At 37.4% G+C, this 22,973-nt stretch overlaps 1 protein-coding gene across 3 annotated transcripts in view; it reads left to right on the top strand.

Annotated features, from left to right (window-relative positions):
- Positions 1-22,973, top strand: part of GPC5 (glypican 5) — a 1,228,272-nt gene that overhangs the window by 264,919 nt on the left and 940,380 nt on the right. For all 3 annotated transcript variants that reach the window (XM_084876722.1, XM_084876723.1, XM_084876724.1), the window contains exon 4: positions 22,578-22,711. In XM_084876722.1, the coding sequence (XP_084732848.1) occupies positions 22,578-22,711 (134 nt within the window). The remainder of the gene's footprint in view (positions 1-22,577; positions 22,712-22,973) is intronic.

Here is a 22,973-nt window from a genome sequence, read left to right as displayed (position 1 = left end):
CTTCACCTTTACCTTTTTCACCAGCTTCTTAAAATTCTTCCTTAGTTGACAAATGTAAAAACATAGAAGTGAGCAGAAAGCCTACCCAAGGCTTATTACATTTCTTCTTACCCTTCCCACACACTTACCCTCTTGACAATAGTCAGCATGGACCTAGAGGATATTATGCTAAGTGAAATATTTTAAGGTGACCTTTAGGTTTTGATCTAGGGATAGGAAACCTTTATCCTCTAACAACAATTACCATTGTGCCAAAAATCATGTAGTTATAACTCCCCTTAATAAAGTAGTAATAAAGTGAGAAAATTATCCAAAGAATTAAAAGAAGGTAAAACATTTGTCTTTCAATGATTTAATAGTGGAAACCACCTGAGTTATCTCTCAGTATATGTGTCTATTTAAAAAAAAAATATATATATATATATATATATATTTTATTGATTGATTTTTTACAGAGAGGAAGGGAGAGAGATAGAGAGCTAGAAATGTCGATGAGAGAGAAACATCGACCAGCTGCCTCTTGCACACCCCCTACCGGGGATGTGCCCGCAACCAACATACATGCCTCTGACCGGAATCGAACCTAGGACCTTTCAGTCCACAGACCGATGCTCTACCACTGAGCTAAACCGGTTTCGGCATCTTTTTACTTATTGTACTTACTATATGAGCTATATGATGCTCTGTCAAATTAGATGTCAATTTACAAGTAGTTTTTGTCCTGTTGAATTAAATTTTTATCCTGTTGAATTAATTTTTGTCTGACTGAGAAAATGGCAAAGTTACCATTTTATTTACCTAAAAATATTAATTTTATATCTTACATCAAACATTGGAATAATATTTCAGGGTTGTTTTTTTATTGACTGTAATGCTAATCTCTGGTATTCACCTTTCAAATGGCTTTCTTGTGTTGCTTATTCCCTCATTGAATTGTACCAGTTGAATAAATCTTTCACAACTGCTCATTTTAGATTAGTTTCAGAGTCATATTTATTATTTTTTTTGAAAATTATATTTTGACCTAACACATTGAGAAAAAAAGGCACTAGAGAAACTGTTGCTCTGGATAGTATTTTTTTTTTGGATAGGAAGTGACAGAAACTCAAGTTATTTAAACTCTCCTAAGGAAGGGGTTGACTATTAGACCATATAACTAAAAAGTCAAATAGGCCCTTGCCAGTGTAGCTCAGTTGGTTGGGTGTCATCCTGTGCACTGAAAGGTTGCCAGTTCCATTCCTTATCAGGATTTCATTCAACTTGATCACCAGTGGGGGGCATATTGGAGGTAGCCGTTTTGGTGTTATGCTCTCACATTGATGTTTCTCACTCTTACATTGAAATTTCTCCCTCTCCCTCTCCCTTACTCTCTCTAAAAATTCAATTAAAATATTAAAAAATAAACATAAATAAAAAATCAAATGGTACAGATAGCTGAATGTCTGGCCTGATCTAATTCTTCATAAATGTTACCAGGATTCTTGATTCTTCTTTACTTCTCAGTGAAGCTTTTATCCATGTTGGTTTGTTTCTCAGGCAGGCTGTCACCAGGTGGTAACCAGCAAATAAAACATCGAAACCCATCATCTTCCAGTTTAGCAAATAACAATAGAATGTATTTTTCATTACTCAAAATGCCCTAAGCTCTTGCTCATTTCTCTGGTTTGGGGCGTCCTCTTCCCCCCTGAGGCATATGTAGACTCTCTGACCACCCTTGGGTCATATTTCCTGGGGTCAACTGACCTAAATATGCCAACAGAGAAGTAGTTGACTGTTCTCAGAGAATAAATGCAAGGCAACAACAAAAACAGAAAACATAAAGAAACATTAAAAAAATAAGAAATGAAGAAGCATACTTTATATTAAAATAGAAAACATAAAGACACATTAAACAAATGAGAAATGAAGAAGCATACTTTATATTAATAAAGGATGCCATTCATAAGGAATATCTCTTAGAAGTGAGCCAGATATCAATGTGTAACAATACATAAGACAAAAATAATAGAACCCTAGTTTCGATTGTAATCGAATCCACAAGTTTATGTGCCCAAAAGAGTAAGAGCAATTACTAAAGAATCAAGTATTGCAACAAGGAAAGACCTTTGAAAGGTAGCCCAACAAGGAGACGGGGAGAAAGCCCGAATCTGCCTCTGTGGTTCAGGATTCAGGGCAGAGTATGTGGAAACATTGGAGGACTTTGGATTTTGGCCCAATAAGGGGCTTCAGTCCTGGATATTCCTGAATAAAGGACCTTTCCTCCTCTGACAGGGTTTTGGGGCTAAAGTTCTGATCATGTCTCAGACCTTTGGTTTCATGAGAAGGGTGAGTCTTTAGTTTCAGGTGCAGCTGGAGGTCAAAGTTCTCTCTTCTGAACACACTCCAGATGTGTGACTTGCAGTGTTGATCTGTTGTCTCTGAACAACTGTATCTTGTTAGAAACTGGAAAGGGCCAGTTTGAGCTGATTCCGTAGTTACAAATACACAAATTAAAAATAAAACATCATAGACGTAGAAAACTGAAAAATGTTAGCAGTATTGTATAATTCCAAGAGCACAATGAAATTACTGGAAGCAATTTAAATCAGAAAGAAGACATTCCTGCCAGGGATTACACTTTCCAAGATCAAGTTTACATGGAGGTACTAATTAATACAATTAGATAACACATCAATTAAAAGTAACCTAATGAAAATGGGCAAAGGATTAATAGACATTCTCCAAAGGTGTATACAAATAGCTTCTAAAACATATGAAAAGATGTTCTCAATCATTAGTCACTAGAAAAGATTTTCTACATCATTAGTCATGCAAATCAAAAGCACAAGACAGTATACCATTTCACACCACCTGGGATGGTTACAATATAAACAATCCTATAAAATAAAAGCCTAATATGCTAAATGTCTGGTCGTCCAGTTATCCGTTCAACCAATCAAAGCATAATATGCTAATGATATGCTAAGGATACTCAACCACTCGCTATTACATGCACTGACAACCAGGGGTCAGTTGACCAGTCAACCAGTTGCAATGATGTGAACTGCCCATCAGGGGGCAGACAGTCGACTAGTTGACCAGTGGCTATGACATGAACTGACCACCAGGGTGCAGATACACTGACTGGTAGGTTAGCTTGTTGCTGGGGTCCAGCTGATCAGGACTGAGCAAGATGGGTCAGATACGCCCTGGAGCCCTCCCGCAGTCCCTCTCTGGCTGTCCAACTTCCCATGTCTCTCTCTGGCCCTGATTATGCACTGATGGGGTCCCTTGACCTGGCCTATGCCCTCCCCCAATCCAGGACCCCTCAAGAGATGTCAGAGAGCCAATTTCCGCCAGATCCTGCAGGCCAGGCCACTGGACCCCATTGGTGCATGAATTCATGCACCGGGCCTCTATTTGAAAATACCAAGCCTTGCTGAGGCTATAGATACATTTGAACATTCATGAATTGCTGAAGGGATTGTAAAATGCTGCAGCCATTTGGAAAACAGTTTAGTAGTTCCACATAAAGTTAAATATAGAGTTACCATATGACCAACAATTCCAGACCACAGTATATGTCTAAGATAATTTAATACAAAAATGAAAAAAAACACATATAAACATTTATGGCAGCTTTATTCGTAATAGCCAAAAAGTAGAAATGACTTGCATTCCTCAACTGAAGGATGGATAAATGAAATCATTTTTAGCCAAACAATGGTATATTATTGGGCAATAAAACAGGAATAAGTTACTGATACATGCTATAATATGTTTGGAACTTGCAAACATTATGGTATGTGGAAAAAGTCATAAAGACCACATATTATATGATTCTGTTCATGTGAATTGTCCAGAATAGCAAATCCATTGAGACAGAAAGCACATTAGTGGTTATCAGGAGGCTGGGGCATGGGGGAATGTGGAAATTCCTGCTAATGTCTATAGGATTATTTTTGTGAAGGGAATAATAAAAATATTGTAAAATTGCATAGTAGTGAGGGTTATACATTTCTCTCAACATAGCACAACTCACTAAACTGCATATTTCAAAAGAGTGAATTTGATGGTACATGAATTGTATAACAATAAAGCTGTTATAAAAAGTTATAATGTATAATTTTGAAGATTGACTCATACAAATGGTAAGCCAGTATATTCCAGTGAATACTTTTCATTTATAGCTTCATTCTTTTGTTGACATATGCTTCTTGTGGCTTTGGGAGCTCAAAGAGACAATGTGTCTTCTCATTGTCATCCAAAGGACACACTAAAAAATGTCTTTAGAGATATTTTATCATCAGTGCTGCAACTTGTTTCAGAGAAAGATTTGCGTATGTATTAAAAGTGTTGTTTTCCTCACAGATAGTAAACTTTTACATCTTGAAAAACCATTTTTGCTCATTCATGACATTTCCAGGGTAGATGAAAATGAATAGGAGATAATATAATTCATTTATCCAAACATTTAACAAATTTGTATTGAGTGCTTTCAGTGTACCAGGCCTGCAAGACATTGGGTGTATCCAACTGAGCATGCAGCTGCCCCATTGGAAATTACTGTAGATTAACTCACTTTTCATAACTAATTTAGCATGTCTAGTCTATTCTCCACACAGAAGTTGGAATAATCTTTCTGAGTTATAAAATAGATTATGCTTAACGTTCTCCAGTGACTTCCTATTGGCCTTGGAATAAAAGCTAAACACCTTTATACAATATTAACCTTTAGAGCTTTGCACTTCTGGACTTTACCACTCATACCGCTTTGAGTAAATCTTTGCTCTAGTTGTTCTGGAGTTCTCTTGATTCCATTAGCATGTGGTCTTCTCTCTCAATTCTTGTCAGTTACGTTTTTCTGGAACTAAGCTTCAAGTATATCCCTCTCCCCCGACCCTTGCCACCCCGCAACCTTATCTAGACAATTCCAATGCCACTCTTCATTTTGGTCTCAGATACTACTTTCTCGGAAGCATTTTCTGGCCTCTGTAGGAAAGGTGAGCTAACTTTGTTATATATGCCAGTCACACCATACCTTTTCTTTTACAGCATTTTGGACACATGCAGTTATTTGATTTTTTGTTTATATTTTATATAGAATTGTATGTGCCAGAGGGCCGAGACTGTCTGTTGTGTTCATCATGGTATATCTAGAGTCTAAACAAATTGTCTTGATGGACACATGAGTTCTTCCATGAGTCTACAGTAAATGTGGCCTTTTGACTGTGTTTCTTAGACTATTAGAATTGCCTCCATATTGATTTCTCTGCTCCACCTGGACTTATTTGTGTCCAAATTCCTTGCCATGGTGTCTAAGATCCTCTGTGCTATGATATCATTAGATTTCACTTCTATTCATTTCCCTTTTCCCAATCTATCCTCCCTTATATTCATGTTTTGGATTAAAGTATTTCACCCTTTTCCTTCAACTCCATGGGGACCTGAATATTCTTCCATGGTGTGTCCCTCACCCCCCCCCCCCCAAAAAAAAAACACAAAAAAACTGGAAGCTTGTCTGGGAATTTACTGGATCTTTTTCATGTCTTTATACTCCCAGTGCTTAATAAAGTATCTAGAAATGTTCGTTGAACTGAAATAACTTCCTGACTTCACAGTAGAACTTCTTGATTAATACATGGAATTAGATTTAATTTCGGGCATTTACAATTTTTCATTGAATCTTAAATTACTATCATTTCATATCTCCATGAGAGCACAGCAAGACAATTGTGATAATCTATGAGTCTCTTAATGAATGCACAAAATGCTTCCATTTCAACTTTTATGTAGATAAATACTCTGGCAGTATTAATATTACATCTACATTTATCTTAAGCCCAGCCAAAAATCCCATTTATCAAATGCGATTGTTAGAAATAAAGGCAGAACAAAAATAATAAACATTGAAAACAAATCTTGGTACATTTGCATATAACTTACATCATTTGGGGTATGGTCCTACACAGAGATCAAAGTTAATTTCACAGATGATATTTTAACGGAACTTTGAATGATGATAACATTTAGGCAAGAGGAAAAGTAGAATTTTTTTTTTGAAAAGTAGAGGGCAACTTTAGACACTATGAGTAACACAGTTTAGCTAAAGCGCATAAAGGGGAGTGCTGGGGAATGCCAAGTTTCAGCTGTAAATTCCCATGCAATGCTTGCTTGTACTCAGTAGGGAATGGGAGGAACCAAGAAGGCTTTGGGTTAGAGAAGCAGTGTGGTGGGAACTGTGCTTTTGGAATGTCAGTCTGGGAGGGAAGGGAGAGGACTAGAGTTGGGAGAGTGTTGGAAGGAATGTTAAGAAGGAGGATCTTGCATCTTTCCAAGGGAAAGCTGATGAATGCTCACTCTAGGGTGATAGGAATGTCTGTGCAGGGGAGAAGTAAAACATGAAAACTTTGAACCTGATGAAAGAAGAATAACTTTGTTTTGAACTTTTTAAACCTCTAGCTCATGCCATTTCTGGAGCATCTTCACACAATTTCAGCTTTGAAAAAAAGTGGTGAATATGTGGCCATACTCATTTATTCTTTTAAATTTTTATCTAATTATTCCCTTGAAAAGTATTTACTTTTACAATGTAGGATTCTTATTCCCTCGATAATGAAAAGGTCAAATTTTGATTTTGTGTGTCTCTAGGGGTATTATTTAGCTTTTCAATGGCCCCTATCCTTTTTTTAAAATATATTTTTGTTGATTTCAGAGAGGAAGATAGGCAACAATGGCCCCTATTCAATATATATATTGATTTTAGAGAGGAAGTAAGAGGGAGAAACATTAATAATCAGAGAGAATAATTGATTGGCTGCCTTCAGCATGCCTCACATTGGGGATCAAGCTGCAAACAATTCATAGGAATTGAACTGTGACCTCCTGGTTCCTAGGTCGATGCTCAACCACTGAGCCATACCTACTGAGGATGACCCCTATCTTAAACTTGATTTCAAGTTGCTTTTCTTTCCTTCCCTGTGGTTTTGCACCACCTGAATATGGAGTTATATGGGCGAGGTGGCCCTCCTTTTTTTTTTGTAACAGAACCTTGTAGATTGTAGAATATTATACTGTCTAACTCACGGAGTTTAAAATATCACAAACTCAATGATCACATAAGGAAAAATGAAACCCATCCCCCTAGAGACCATATTGAAAAACATAATTGAATCAGTTATAACTAGTATAACCAAGTTAATATCTACTGTTTAGAATTCTGTTTTATCCCAATCCCATCAACCTCAGAATAGGATTCCTTTTTTTTTTTTGCCTTTTTAATAATTAAAATTTGTCTAAAACTTTCTCTGGTGCCTCTGGTTCCAAGTGATTTTTTCTTCAGGCTCCAATGCAACTTACTGCTTATAATATTTTTTGACACATAGCATACTCCCTACAGAGACATTGCTTGTACTGTATTCAAGTTAACTTTATCAATTAATTTTTTGTCATTGGAAAGCTTCCCTATCTAACCATATTATAAAGTCCTTAAAGACAAGATATTAGAGATTTGGCAAATGTGTTCTAATTCTAGATTTTATTGCCCTTATCAATAAAAAACTCTTTATAGAGAAATTTCTTTAAAGAGAAAAAATCCATATGTATATAGAGAATTTTACAAAATTCCTACTGCTGCACTATGTATGTCTATTTTTACAAAATCAAAATATGAGCAGAGCTTAAAAATTTGCTTAAAGTTCATCACCAGTACTTGCACCATCTCTGAAATATGCATTTTATATATCTCCTAGTCATCACTTATCATTCCAGCTCACTAATTCTTGTATTTCTAATCCAAAAATTATTTTATATTATGGAAGTGTTCCACATATTTACTCTCTTCCCTTATTTCTCTCCTTACCGAGATCTAGCTTCTGCAATGCACGTGAACATAATTCTCATTAGTTATGGATAATTGCAGGAGTTCAGGTTATTTGTTTAAATGAAGTCTCCATGGTGGCACTCACACACCTTGAAAAATATCTCACTTGTTTTATAATAGAACCCTCTTGGATCAAATGATCTGAAACAGGATCTCTACCATTAAACGTGCAATTGTGTTGTAATAGCTACTGTCATAAAACAAAACAAAATTGACTTGACTCCATGCCTTCTCTAAGCTCTAAGCTCTGCCTCATAAATTTGCTCTCCTTCGCTACCAAACTCTGTGGAAGATTTGTGAATTTTCAGTCTTTGCTTTCTTATTTCTTTTTATCTCATGTACTTCCACCAATCACTATGCTTTTGCCAAACTTCTCCAAATAAACTACACTTTCATAACTCTTATTTCTCATAAAATAATTTTTATCCTATTTTACATGACTGTTAGTCAGTTTGGATATATTTGATCACTTCCTATTTTTAAAAAACACCATCTTCATTTGTATTTTTGAGGTAGTTCACTCTCATAAGATTCCTCTTCTCTGAAAACTTCTCAGAATCTTTTCCAACTTTTCTTTGCCTCCACTTGTAAATGTTAGAGTAACCATCTATAGTCTTCAGCTCTCTCCTCCATCTGCACCCATTTCCAAGTAAACGTTGACAACCACATTTATGTATCTTGCCTGACCTCAACCTTTATTTTCAGCTCATATAACTTCTAGCCTACTAGATAGATTTTCTTGCATTACTCATAGTCATACTCACAAAAGCCAAACATTTCCGAAGAGACTTTTATTTTTCTTCCCAAATTCATTCTTCTCTATCTCAGATGCTTCTATTTACCCAAATGCTTCAGCCTAAAATTACCAGAAGTCATTCCAGAATTTACTGGTTCTCTCAATCATTATATTTAATCCATTCTCAAAAACTGCTCATCCTACCCATTATGATCAGTTATCTATTTTTAACTGAGTAACATTCTTTAAGACATAATATATTTAATCTTCTATTTTTAGTTTCCCCAGATGGTGTATGTGTGCGTGTGTGTGTGTGTGTGTGTGTACACATATATATATTTTAACTGAGAGTGGGCTCATTGCATTCCCATATCTTAGAATCATGTCCTTCAAACCACAGGTATTCAAATTATTGATTGACCTTGCTATCTGTAGTTAAAAACAAGGACTAAAATACATATTTTGACTTTAGTCCTGGGAACTTTCTAAACTAATGTGGAACTAATTGGAAACAAGAAAGATAAGAAGGAAGGAAAAAAAGTAAAAGGGTGGAAGGAAGGAAGGAAAGGATGGAGGGAAGAAAGAAGTAAGAAAGAAAAGAGCAGAAAGAGAAAGATGAGAAATAACTGATTAACTGTGTCAATTTTTAGTCTCTCCCTATCCCTGACTATAAAACAATTCAGAATAAACTAGTTCACAATTCTGGGCTGCTTTTGCTTTTCTCATTTGATCACATTGGCACTGCAACACCAGTCAGAGTAGTTTTACATTAAAAAGTGGATTTTTATGAATATTTCTTATATCTAAACATTTTTTACTTCAGCTTTCAAGTTGGATTTTTCTCCAGGAATCTTGAGCTAAATGATTTAAAATGGACCCATATTAAGTTTAATTAATGATTATGAATAGAATTGAAATGCAGAAGCTCCCTCTGGTGGTTTGATTTGCAGGTGTGTGAAAATAGTAATGCAGAATCAAACTCTTGTTTTCTGTGGGCCAAAGTCAAGATTGTAAAAATATTTTTGCTTCTCCCTGTCCTCCTTTCCTCCTCCTCTTCTCCTCCTTTAATTTTAAATATAAAATGAATTAGAGTGGCAACCTTTATGAAGGTAGCTACAGAAATGCATATGCAGATGCAACTTCTGGAAAATGAAAAGGAAAGACAGAGAGAAACTAATCTCCCGAGTCCAGACATTCTGTTGCTCTAAGAAAACACTTATAATTTATTTTCATCATTATTGTTGAAAGTATTACTGATGCCCCCCCCTTTTAAAGTTACTCTATCAAGTAAACACTTTTTTAAAAGTCTGTTTACTCTTTGCCAATTACATAAACATAATACGTAAACATATCTCCAGCCTTGCAAAGTGGGGACAGTAGGTATTTTCTCCCCTATTTTACTTTAACGAGTTTTATTTGCTTTCCCCCCTGCAAGAACTGGGCACTTTGTACAAATTTAGAATTATCCTATGTATAACTTATACAGTATTTAAAGGCAGTGCTTCATAGAGCCTTAATAATTTATAACCTATTATAATAATATTCCTTGTTGCAACACAAGAATGTTCTAGTGTTTTAAAAGTGGTGTTATGGGTTTCACTGCTATATTTTTTCCCATAGCTGGCTTATGGGATTACTTGTAATTTGAATTTCTAAGTAGCATGTGCATTATTTGAATGGTGTTTATTCCATATTCTGAGTGTGATATTCTGAAATCACTTATTTTTTATTTCCCTTAATACAAACTTAACAGAAGCTTTTAAAATAATATACTATCACTATGCCAGAATTCTAGTCATCCTGATATTGATTTTTCTAACCAAAAATAACTTTGAATGGGGAAACATTCTGGCTTGCTAATGGAAATTTTTAGAATATATTTTATAGTGGCTCCTTAAAGTTCAATTTTGCTGGATTTTACCTCTTGGTCATATATTTCTATTATATCATTGTGTTCAATTAATATTGTTTAATAGTTTATCAGTATTCATTCAGAGTATTATAATTTCATTGAAGTATATGTTGCATTATATTGAAGCATATACTAGGATCATGTTTTGGGTGGAATCTACCTGATTCAAATGTTGAATCCCTGTTATGATATAGGAGGACACTGTGATATGTATCTATAGGATTAGAAGATAGATATATTTTTTTAGACAAAACACTGTGACATGTGAAGAACATTAATATATTTGATAACATCAGGGAGATTAAAGAGGACTTTTCTAATGTTTTCATGAGTTTTTTTTCATATCTGCTTCCTCCTTTTATTAATTGCATGATTTTACAGTCATTTAGTTTATGTATCAAAGTATTTTTAAGCTACAAAAAAAACACAACTATTGATGTTGTTAATAACAAGCCTGATTTGGGCATTGCATTAGTCAGAATTTTCCAGAGAAACAGAATAGGAGACATATCATCAATATATCTATATCGATATCAGAGTATAAAGATATTTGTTATGAGGAATTGGTTCACATGAGAAGTCCCACGATTGGCTATCTCAAGCTGGAGACCCAGGTATACCCAGTGTGAGTTTGAAGGCCTGGGAACCAGGGGTGCTGATGGCATGAATCTCGGTCTTGAGAGCAGAAGAGAAGACACATCCCAGTTCAGGCCCTCAGTGGCTTAGATCAGTAGTCAGCAAACTCATTAGTCAAGAGAGCCAGATATCAACAGTACAGTGATTGAAATTTCTTTTGAAAGCCACATTTTTTAAACATAAACTTCTTCTAATGCCACTTCTTCAAAATAGACTTGCCCAGGCTGTGGTATTTTGTGGAAGAGCCACACTAGAGGGGCCAAAGAGCCTCATGTGGCTCGAGAGCCACAGTTTGCCGGCCATGGGCTAGCTAGATGATGCCCTCTCACATTGGGGAAGACAGTCTACTGAGTCCACTGATTCAAATGCTAACCTGATCTGAAAGCACCTTCACAGACACATGCAGAAATAATGTTTAATCTGGGCACCCTGAGACCTGTCAAGGTGATACATCAAATTAACCATCACAGGTATTCAATATGCAGTTATGACATCATCATTAAAGCCAATATTTATCAATTGCCTCCCAAGTGTAAAGCACTGAAGAAGGTGATATTAACATTTGATAACAACCTTTAAGGGATATTTGTAAAATACCCTTTAAAAATATCACTTATTCTCTAAATATCTTAATATGCAGTTTCAAAGATTTATGTGGATAAGGGAGGTTTTAATTTGTACCATGGATTTCAGGTGCAAATATAAATCACTAGCACTTTAATATTAAAAATCTAATGTTTTGGAGAAAATATTGAGGATTCATACATTCAGAATATGTAAATAAAGTAATTGTAAAATTTATAGTGAAACCTGACACAGCTTTGCGTTTGTAATTCTGTTAATCAGGTATTTGATTAGGCCAAATTATTTTGTTGTGATAGTTTTTAGATGAGGAAGTTGCCACATATCCTTTTCTACAATGTTATTTGGATTTTGTAGAAGAGAGAAAATTGTTCCATTGCTATCTCATAAAATTGGGACTTGGAGTTCTTTTCATAATTCAGTTATTCTGGTTTTCCTCCCAAAACCAGAAATCAAGTTATCTAGTATCTCTGTAATTCTTATTTTCTCCCCATCTTTATTAGTCCTCTGGAATCTTCAAGGTAATAACTGCTGTGTTCCTCTCATCCACTTCCACATTTGTAGGGAAAATGGGATTCTATTTTCTATTTTTATATCTAGATCATTTTCAATCCAAATTATTCTATTCATGTAGAATACTTAGGTACCAGGAATTACATAATGTGAATCCCTCATAATAAATATGAATATATGAATAGTAAGACCACCAATAAGCCTTAAAAAGAAAGCACCCAATCAAAAGTAAATAGACTCACCCTAGCCATTTTGGCTCAGTGAATAAGCGTTGGCCTGAGGACTGAAGGGTGCCTTCAATTTTGGTCAAGGGCACATGCCTGGGTTGTGGGTTAAGATTCCCAGTAGGGGGCATGCAGGATTCAGCTGGTCAATGATTCTCTCTCATCATTAATGTTTCTATATCTCCATCCCTCTCCGTTACTCTCTTGAAGCAATAAAAATATATTTAAAAATCAAAGACAAAAACAAAACAAAAAGGGTGTTGGTAAAGGGGAGAGGTCAACCAAAGGACTTGTATGGATGCATATAAGCCTAACCAATGGGCACAGACACCAGGGAGGTGAGGGCATGAGTGGGGGATGGAGGAGGCAATGGAGGAATAAGGATACATGTGTAATACCTTAATCAATAAAGAAAAATAAAGAAAGATGAAAACAATAAAAATAACATTCTGATGCACATATATACATACATACATTCTTTTCTCGGTCAATACAGCAAGTCGTTTTTAAAAGAAAAAGACTCACACCAATGGGTTTGTTTAAAATTAAGCAGAGTTATGCTGATAACACCAGATGTCTAGTTGTAATTCACTTCCCTAATGCTGACGAAATATGTATTCATAAACAAATCAAATGAATTGCCAAGAGATAAATGCTACTGTTAACACCCTATCAAAACAAAAAATAAAAGTAAATAGACTCTTCCACTGATGAGATGTAGTCTTAGCAAAGATATTTTTCTGCTTTGGTTTTCAAATATCTTCTCTATAACTTCCAACTCTGTTAGTCTAAAATCCTTCCTTTCTTCCTTCCTTCCTTCCTTTTGTTCCCTTTATCATTCCCTTCTCTTCTTCCTTATTTTTAGTTCCTCTTCTTTGTTCTTATTTTTAAATTTGAGTTCTTTTTCCCTTGCCTCTGAAAGATTTTCTTTCTGGCCTTTTTTATTTTATATATATTTTATAATTTCTTCAGTTTCAAGACTTTAACTATTGGCTCTATGCAGGTGATTCTAATCATTAACTTTCTTTTTAATCTTCAAACCATCATTTAATATTATCTTTTAGGCTTCCCTCCAAATCAAAATTCTAAATGAAATATAAGGAACAAATAAACCAAAACAGTATATTTATTCCATCTTCTATCTTCTACATATCAGTTATTGGGTCTTTACTCTCATTGATTACAAGATTCAAAACTGCTAACAACTTTAGTTATTTCTCTTTTGCCTCTTATAGTGAATCAACCAGTAGCTAAATCTCATTCAATTTACTCATAAAAAGAGCTTTCTCTCTGATTTTATGGGATCTTTTTGAGTTTATTCTAATATAGATGGGAAATGTCTTACCAATGGGAAATGTCTTTGTCTACTTGCTCTTCCCCAAAACAAGGCTCTGATCATGCCATTCCTTTGCTTACTAATCATGAATAAATAAATTACACTAGAGGCCCAGCGCATGAAATTCATGCATTGGGTGGGGAATGTCCCTCAGCCCAGCCTGTACCCCCTCCAATCTGGGATCCTTTGAGGGATGTCTGACTGCCCTGTTAGGCCTGATCCCAGTGGGCCTGATCACAATTCAAGACTGCTGACTCCCAACTACTTGCCTGCCTCTGCCTGATTGCCCCTAACTGCTTCTGCCTGCCAGCCTGATCACCACCTATCCACTTCACAGCCAGCCTGATTGACTCCTAACTGCTCCCCAGCAAGCCAATTTCCCTTAACTGCCCTCCTTTGCTGGTCTGGTCACCCCTAACTGCCCTCCCCTGCTGGCCTGGTAACCCTTACCTGCCCTCCCTTGCAGGCCTGTGCCCCCCCAACTGCCCTCCCCTACAGTCCTGGTTCCCCCCCCCCCAACTGCCCTTCCTTGCATGCCTGGGTGCCCCCCTCCCCCAACTGTCCTCCTCTACAGACCTGGTCCTTCCACAACTGCCCTCCTCTGCTGGCCTGGTCTCCCCTCTCTGCTCTCCTGCTGGCCTGATTGCCCCAACTGCCCTCTCTTGCAGACCTGGTCCTCCCAAACTGCTCTCCTCTGTTGGCATGGTCCTCCCAACTGTCCTCCCCTGCAGGCCTAGGTACCCCCCCTCCCAACTGTTTTCCCCTGCAGGCCTGGTCCCCCCAACTGCCCTTCTCTGCAGGCCTGGTCCCCTCCAATTGCCCTCCCCTAAAGGCCTGGTTCTTCCCCTACTGTCCTCCCCTGCAGGCCTGGGTCCCTCCTAACTGCCCTCCCTTGCTGGCCTGATCACCTTCAACTTCCCTCCCCTGCTTACCTGGTCCCTCCCAACTGCGCTCCCCTGAAAGCCTGGGTCCCCCCTAACTGCCCTCCATTGCCCCCCAACTGCTCTCCTCTGCCAGCATGTTCACTCCCAGCATGTTCACTACCCTCCCCTGCCAGCCATTTTGTGGTGGCCATCTTGTGTCCACATGGGGGCAGCCATCTTGTGTCTTGGGACTAACTGTCAATTTGCATATTACTCTTTTATTAGATAGGATAGTCTGCAAAATAAAATGTAAACTTCATGAACCTGGCACTTAAGCACCCCTCACCCTATCATTTGGCCCAGCCTACTTTCTGAAGTTCCCAGTAGAATAAAATTAAAATCATGGATTTTATGTGTGTCTGGAAAAGTTAGTCTTATTCTGATTTGTGGTTAGAGATTTTTTATTCCTAATCCCAAGAATGAACTGTCGCTGCCCATTCCTTCTCTGGCTGCAAGTCTCAAGGGGTCCCCTAAATGTTAAGAGAAAAAGGAAAAAGGGAAGGGACTGGAGTGGGCATGCTCCTTGGAGGGAGAGCATGCACTGGGTCCTTTGTCCTGAGAACATTCATCTCTCTCTTGCAGGTGGATATCTTAGGGGAGCTCTCAGAGGAGGGTCTTAATAGAATATTCATCAGCTTGTCAGGTGTGCTCTTTCAGGGTCCTGGTTTCCACTGATTAGTTGGTGCCAGCAGGAGGCCATTAGTCAATGTAGCTGGTCCTAAGGCAGCCAAGCTATCACTTGTCTGGTGTTGCTGCTTTTCTGGGCCTCGAACTGAAATACAACTGAAGCCTAGATGTTATCTTTAGGGAGGAAAGATCAGGGGGGGGGTCTTAACCTCCTGACCAGAGATCTGAAAGATCAGGGGTCCAAACCATATGGGGAAGGTAGGTTACCCTGGGGACAAGCTTCTTGTTTTCCTAGTTTTACCCCTTGGTAGGCATCCAGGGCTGTTACAGAAAACCAAAGAAGAACAAAGCAATACTTAGAGAGATGGATTTACATTTATTATGTGCACTGGTCCAGAGGGAAATGTGTCTCAAATTCTGGGCCCCAACATGCAGGAATTCTCCCTATTTATATGATCTTACCCTCTTTGTCTCCCAAATATGGAGTGTTTCCAGCCCCCTTTTGCAAGTTCTTAAAGAGCCAGTGTGTACTGGGGCCTTGAGACCTCAACCAGAGGCCTGGCCTGGCGCCAGCACTGATGACCTTGTCTGGGAAAGTTAAATCCACAGAAGCCAAATAGCAATGTTAAAATTTCAAACAGCAGTTTTCTTAAAAGATGGATGCTTCAGTGCTTTCTGCCCTGGTGAGTTTCTATACTTGGCCCATCATTCCTGCTCTGCTCATGCCTGTCTAACAGACACCAAACCACCTAACTATGGCCTGTAGGAAAGCAACCTACATACACAGTGATGTAGAGTCCACCTTTGCCTTATTTTCCAAACCGGGTTGTTTAATAAACACTCATAATTCCTCCACATTTGTTGCTTTTCAATTGGTAATAGTATCAACATTTTTTTTTACATTTTTTATTATTAATAAACATTTTTTAAAAACATTGCCAAATAAATGGAGGTTGTGATTATGGAAGTTCAGTGAAAATAAACTAACCAATGTTCTTTGCAAAGCTTTTTGAGATTATTAACTAAAAGCTTTCAATATTTGAAGATTTGAGTAAGACTGAGTGGATAGACACACAGAGGCTGCAAGAGAAGTTTATACTTTTGGATACTAAGTGACAAGAAGTTGTTGGGACCAAAATATGACCAGAGTGGGAGAAATGATATGAGTTTGGCGCAACTGTAGGAGTCATTTCAAGGTGAGATGGCAACTTAGAATCAGTGGGAAGCCAGAGATGGAATTTATGGCAGGAGCAAATAAGCATTAGGGAGGAAAATATTTTTTCCCCCCAAGACATTTCAGACTGATTGCAGGGGAGAACAGTTGAGACCAGGGAGGAGAAAAAGGAGGAAATTGCAGTATAAGTCAACGATGAAAAACTGTCAAAGTTAAGTGTGAGGGTTTTATCAATAGCAAGAAGGTGCTAGTTATTGAAATGTGCCACCCACATCAGCTCACCTCAGGGGAGCCAAGGTGCAAGGCTAATATGCCAGTAACAGATGGTTTTCCATTCCTTTTCAGTCAAGAGTGAAGTAGAGTTCCCTGATAGCGAGTCAACAAATAGAAGGGCTTTGAAATTTATTTGTATTCATTGGAATCTGCTATACGTGCTTGTACCTTTGGATATGACCAAACATAACTTACTATATCTCTATGGCTTGTACATTTTCTTTTGTATTTGTCAAAATAAGTACAAGTTAAAAGATGATAATGGAAATATAGATCTTTTCCTTTATACTTAAATAAAACTTATTTAATTATAAATTTACATAATTTATTTTTAAGCAACCACTATGTTTAGGGAATAAAGATCTTATGAGGCATTTTCAGCTCTCCATCTGCCTTCCAGGGAAACATGTTTAGTAGCAGGTATGGTGATAGGTCCAGCATGGAAGGGATAGGGTGACATAGGATCTCCCTTAACTCATAACTGCAAAGTGCTTTATTCTCTCAAGTTTCAAGGATGAGAAAGTTGGCATTTAAAGAAGTTCTGTAACTTCTCTAGAGCCCATGGCTAGTCACATTGGACCGTGACTGCAGTGTTTCCCTTTTACTCTTCTTCCATTTCTAAATATCCTGGAGCTTCACTAAATAATGTTACTATTGAGATTTCCTCTGTCAACTTATATCATCTTTCCTTGTTTCTTGTTACGAGGAGTTGTTGAAAATGAAGATACTTTACTTCCTTTTTATGACCATTTTAGCACCTTGCTAATATATTTACAGTCTTTTCTCACTATTTTTCAGCTTCCATGATTGGAAATTCACTTTGAGCCTTTTAACACCTCGACCTTACACTTCCTTAACTTCTCACTTTCAGTAATTTGTTAAACTCTGTTGATCTTATTTTTCAAAATAGACTTTTTTTTTAGAGCAGTTTTAGGTTCATATCAAAATTGAGCTGAAAGTACAAGGATTTCCCATCTAGCCTTTGCCCCCCCCCCCACACACACACACACTCATATGGATAACCCTCACCCGTTAATGTATCCTCCACCAGAGTGATACATTTCTTATGATTGATGAACCTACATTGATTGACACATCATTATCACTCAGAGTCCATAGTTCATTTTCGGTACATTCTATGGGTTTGGACAAATGTATAAAGACATGTCTCCACCATTATAGTATCATACAGAATAGTTTTACTGCTCTACACTACAAATCCTCTGTGCTCGGCCTCTTCATTTTCCTCCCATCCCCATCCCTGGCAACAACTGATATTTGTACTATCTCCATGATTTTGCCTTGTTCAGAATGTCATATAGTTGGTATCATACAAAAAAAATGTAGGCTTTTCAGCTTAGCTTGTTTTACTTCGTAATGAGTATTTAAGTGTTCTTTATGTCTTTTTACAGCTTAATCTTTCATTTCACTGCATGCCACCTACTGGAATTGGGCCTGCAACCTGGGCATGTGCCCTGAGTGGAATAGAAATGATGATCTTTCCGTGCACAGGATGGTGCTCAACCAGCTGAGCCACACAGTATCTCTTCACAGGCAGTGTCACTACTGTAGTTCAGAAAAATATTTTTTTTCATAGGACTGCTTTAGGGGTGTATTCATCTACCTGCCTGTAATAGGTCTCTCTCTCTCTCTCTCTCTCTCTCTCTCTCTCTCTCTCTCTCTCTCTCTCTCTCTTTCTCTCTCTCTCTCTCTCATTCAGCTTATAAAGTGCTGTCCTATTCACTTGCTAAATATCAGCTCTAGTATTTTACTTTTCCATCCAACAGCCAGCAGAGGCTTTTGTCTAATAAATAAAACTTATTAGCTTGAAGATCTTCAACCTATCATTCAAATAGAATATTATTTTGCTATTATCCTTCATGCCCTTCTTTCCAGGAAAACTGAATTTTCATTTATTTTCTCTGTCAGCCTTATGTTTTCTTGCACTTACCTCTCAGGATTTTTCATCATTATTCATTGTTCTGACAACATGATATATCTAGTCAATCTCTATGCCACTACCTTTTCCTCCTGTGTACTTATATCTGCTTCTTCCTTTTCACCTGTTCTGTCACTGCCTTTGGGCTCAGCAATTCTCCAGTGTTTTCTGCAGGAACCTATTTTTGTTTTTGTTTTTTTGTTTTTTGTTTCCTCCCAAAGTTTTCTTTATTCAAATACTATATAAGATTTTATTTATTTTATTTAAATTCTTTATTATTTAAAGTATTGCACAAATCTCCTTTCCCCCCATTGATCTCTCCCTGGCCATTCCTAACCCCCAGCACATGCCTTTACCCACCCTACTGTCTGTGTCAATTGGTTATGCTCATATTCCTGCATACAAGTCCTTTGGTTGATCTCGTACAACTCACCCTCCCTCCCCAAGCCCTTACTCTACTGTCTTTCCTCTTAGGTTGGACAGTCTGTTCCATGCTTCTATGACTCTGGCTCTATTTTTGTTCACTAGTTTATGTTTTTCATTATATTCCACAAATGAGTGAGAGCATGTGATATTTATCTTTCTCTTACCAGCTTCTCTCACTTAGCATAATGCTCTCCAGGCCCATCCAAGCCGTGAACTCCCTCCCTGCATACTCCTGTTGTGAAGATCTTTCTCTTGTGAAAATATTAAGCTACCATTTTCCTGCTTGGGAACTTTTCTTTGCTCTTCATTTGCTGAAGCAATTTTTTTTCTTTTTCTTTTTTTAGCATGGTATCCAAGACATGGCTTTTTCAAATATTGAGATATAATTGACACTTAACATTATATTAGTTTCAGGTGTACAACATAATGATTCAATATTTGTATGTATTACAGAATGATCACCACAATAAGTCTAGTTAATAACCATCATCATACATATCACAACATTTTAATGTCTTACCTCTTGTACCACTTTCTTGAATTATGTACTTTTTGTTCTATTATATGTGAACATAGTAAGTTGTACACCTCTCTTTGCTTTTCCATTCTCTCTTGGAATCTTTTCCCTGCTTTGTTCATCTGAGAAATTCCCAATTCATCTTTTATTTTTTTCTTTTATTTTTTTTCAGATCTCACTCTTCCCATTGTGGGCTGAGATAGAGCCTCTTGCTCCCTCTCACAGTATTATGCTCAATTTCTCCTCTAAGTTCTGTATGTGTGAGTGTATGCTATTGCCCCAAATTTGTGACTACATTTTTCTTCATACTCCCTTTTCATATCCTATTTTTTTTATTTCATCTTTTAACTGCTGTTTAGACATGACCTCCTGAAGCTCTTTCCTGAGCATCCCAAATAGAGTTAATCTGTCTATTTTTTAAGTGTTGCAGTATTGCTTCTGTGTGTTTCTTTGATTGATCTTATCATGTTGAATCACAATTACTACTAGTATACTACATGTCTGGCTTTCCTCTTAACTGTGAATACTAATGACACTTTATTCATGTAGACTTGTATGTATCTCTGTTATCTCCCAGAATAGAGGTTCAGTGGATATTTATATATTTATAAGTTGGTTGAATTGAAATAAACCTCAGCATATTGAGGGAAAATGGCTGCTCCAAGTTACATCCCGGTGGAGTAGTCTTTCCCATAGCATCTATCCTGATGTTTTTCTTCACCATTACCCTGAACTATAAATGATCCCACCTTTTTCCAGATGCCATAACACCTTGTCTGTTCCACTCTTTTGATACAACTGGCATTTTGATATTTGGAAGGATTTTTTTTTCTTTCCATCTGAATTATCAGCTCTTTTAGGAGGAAATTTTGATTTCTGATCTTTTATCTTTAGAGGCTGGGTGGGGGTCTCTCAGCTTGGCTAGTGATAGGGGTGGATCAGGGCTATCTTGCCTAGTCCCAATCAGGGCTGATCAAGGCCGGCTGGCTGGGGGGGAGGGACTGTGAGAGGTTAACTGGCCAAGGGAGGTTGACTGTGGGAGCACACTGACCACCAGGGGGTATCTCCTGCATTGAGCATCTGCCCCCTGTAGTTGGTTCACATCATAATGACTGGTTGAATGATCATTTGGTCCATTAGGCGTTTATATATATAGACTAGAGGCCCTATGCATAAAATTCGTGCAAGGGGCTCAGCCCTCACAGATGTGGCGGCTTGCCTTGGCCCTCACAGCCCAGGCTTTGTCCAGAAGGTTGTCCAGAAGAACGTGTGAAGGTTGTTCATCTGTCTGGTCTAATTAGCATATTAACCTTTTATTAGTATAGGTAATAAGTGCAATATGCTAATTAGACCAGTAGATCTTCCAGATGTCTTTCTGGACAAAGCAATGGTGGTGGGGCGGAGGCAGAGGAGGTTAGAGGCGATCAGGCTGGCAGGGAGGAACAGTTGGAGACAAGCAGACTGGCAGGGAGTAAGTAGGGACAGCAAGGGGATTAGTTGGGGGCAAGCAAGCCAGCAGGGGGATAGTTGGGGGCAATCAGGCCAGCAGGGGGGTAATTGGGGGCAATTAGGCTGATGGGGGACATTTGGGGGAAAGCAGACCAACAGGGTGTCAATTGGGGGGGAGCAGGACAACAAGGGGGCAGTTAAGGGCAACCAGGCTGGCAGGGGGGTAAGCAATTAGGAGCCAGCAGTCCAGGATTGTGAGAGAGATATATGACTGCTCTTTTGGCCTAATCCCTGGGATGGGGCCTGAACCAGCAATCAGACATCCCCCAAAGGGTCCTGGATTGGAGAGAGTGCAGGCTGGGCTGAAAGGACCCTCCCCCTGCACAACTTTCATGCAGCAGGCCTCTAGTTATAGATAATACCTAATACATATTCTTTGCAAATACTAGAAACAAAATAAATATGGGTTAAATAAATGACTTGGTACATAAGATTTTAATGTTCATTGCATGGGAAATCAAAGAAATTTAGAACTTTAAGGAACTTTGGAATAATTCACTCTAAAAGTTTCATTTTACCTATTAAGGTATCAAGTTCAAAGAAGTTCTGCCTCTGTTTTCAAGATCTCAGCACTTAAGGAGGAAAAATTAGGATACTAACCAAAGTCTCCTGATTATGAGTCAATGCTTTTATATATTTCTAATTATACTACTCTGCCTCTTTAATTGCATAAAGTATCAGTGAGCCTTTTTGATACTTTACATTGTCATGCCTTCAATTATTGACTTAATTTTTCAATGATAATTTTGTAAATTATACAAAGACCTTTGCTAAATAAATATGTAAAAAAAAAACCACATGAATTTTCCAATTGGATAAATGATTTTTTAAAAGAGGATTATAACACCCTTAAAATCAAGCCCAATTGAGGAATAAGATATAGAACTATTACAAAATGAGATCTTCATATAAGCATATTCATTATCATTTCTGAGAAATGACCTTATGAAGAAAACTACCCTTAGAACTTAGAAATGGACCACATATTCAATGGCATTTTTTTTCTCATTTTAAAAATCAGTACAAATATGTGATTAGTCAAACATTTGAATATAAACCATAAATAATATCCACTTTGGTTAAGTAACCTTATTTATACAAGCAGACAAGTTTATTAATATAGTTCTTTTATTTTGCATGCTTATTGATATTTATGTATTTTGAACATGTATACATATAAACTATATAAATGTGTTTAGCATGAATTTGTCACAGTTTCCACATAGTTTGAGTCCCCTGTATGAAAAATTGACAAATACTATATGTCTTGAAAATTAACATGGAGGGGTAAGTAAGAACATGTCATTGTTTTGTACTCTGACCGTGCCATTCTCAGAAAGGCAGGAGCACAGTTTCTAACTGTCTTTTCTATGTATTTTCTGTTGAAAGGTAAATAAGCTCTGTGGTCATCCAATCAGATCACCCACCGAAAGCCCCCGTTGTTCTTTTGATGGGAGTAAAGAGAAGCTTAGAATGAAGATCTCTACAAGAAATGGTGAAGACACACTTGCCAACAGAAGAAAGTAAGACATTTGTTTTACAACCAGAAAGAGAAAAGAAAGTAAGCCATTCATTTTACAACAGAATAGAATGTATTCAGTTAAGTAGAACAAAATACACTCTCGAGGAAACAAAAGATAAACATTGATTACCTTTAAAATCCAATGGTTCCTTCTTACTCCATTACTGAGGAACATAGCTGTAACTTTTGAGGTCAATAAAGATTTCTATGAAAGGGGCATTTTCTATAATAAATACAGCAGGCCCTGGGCTCATATATGATCA

This window comes from Pipistrellus hanaki (assembly GCF_964339955.1).
Source record: "Pipistrellus hanaki genome assembly, chromosome: 3".
Lineage (NCBI taxonomy): Eukaryota > Metazoa > Chordata > Mammalia > Chiroptera > Vespertilionidae > Pipistrellus > Pipistrellus hanaki.
This window is presented reverse-complemented; position numbering and strand designations above follow the sequence as displayed.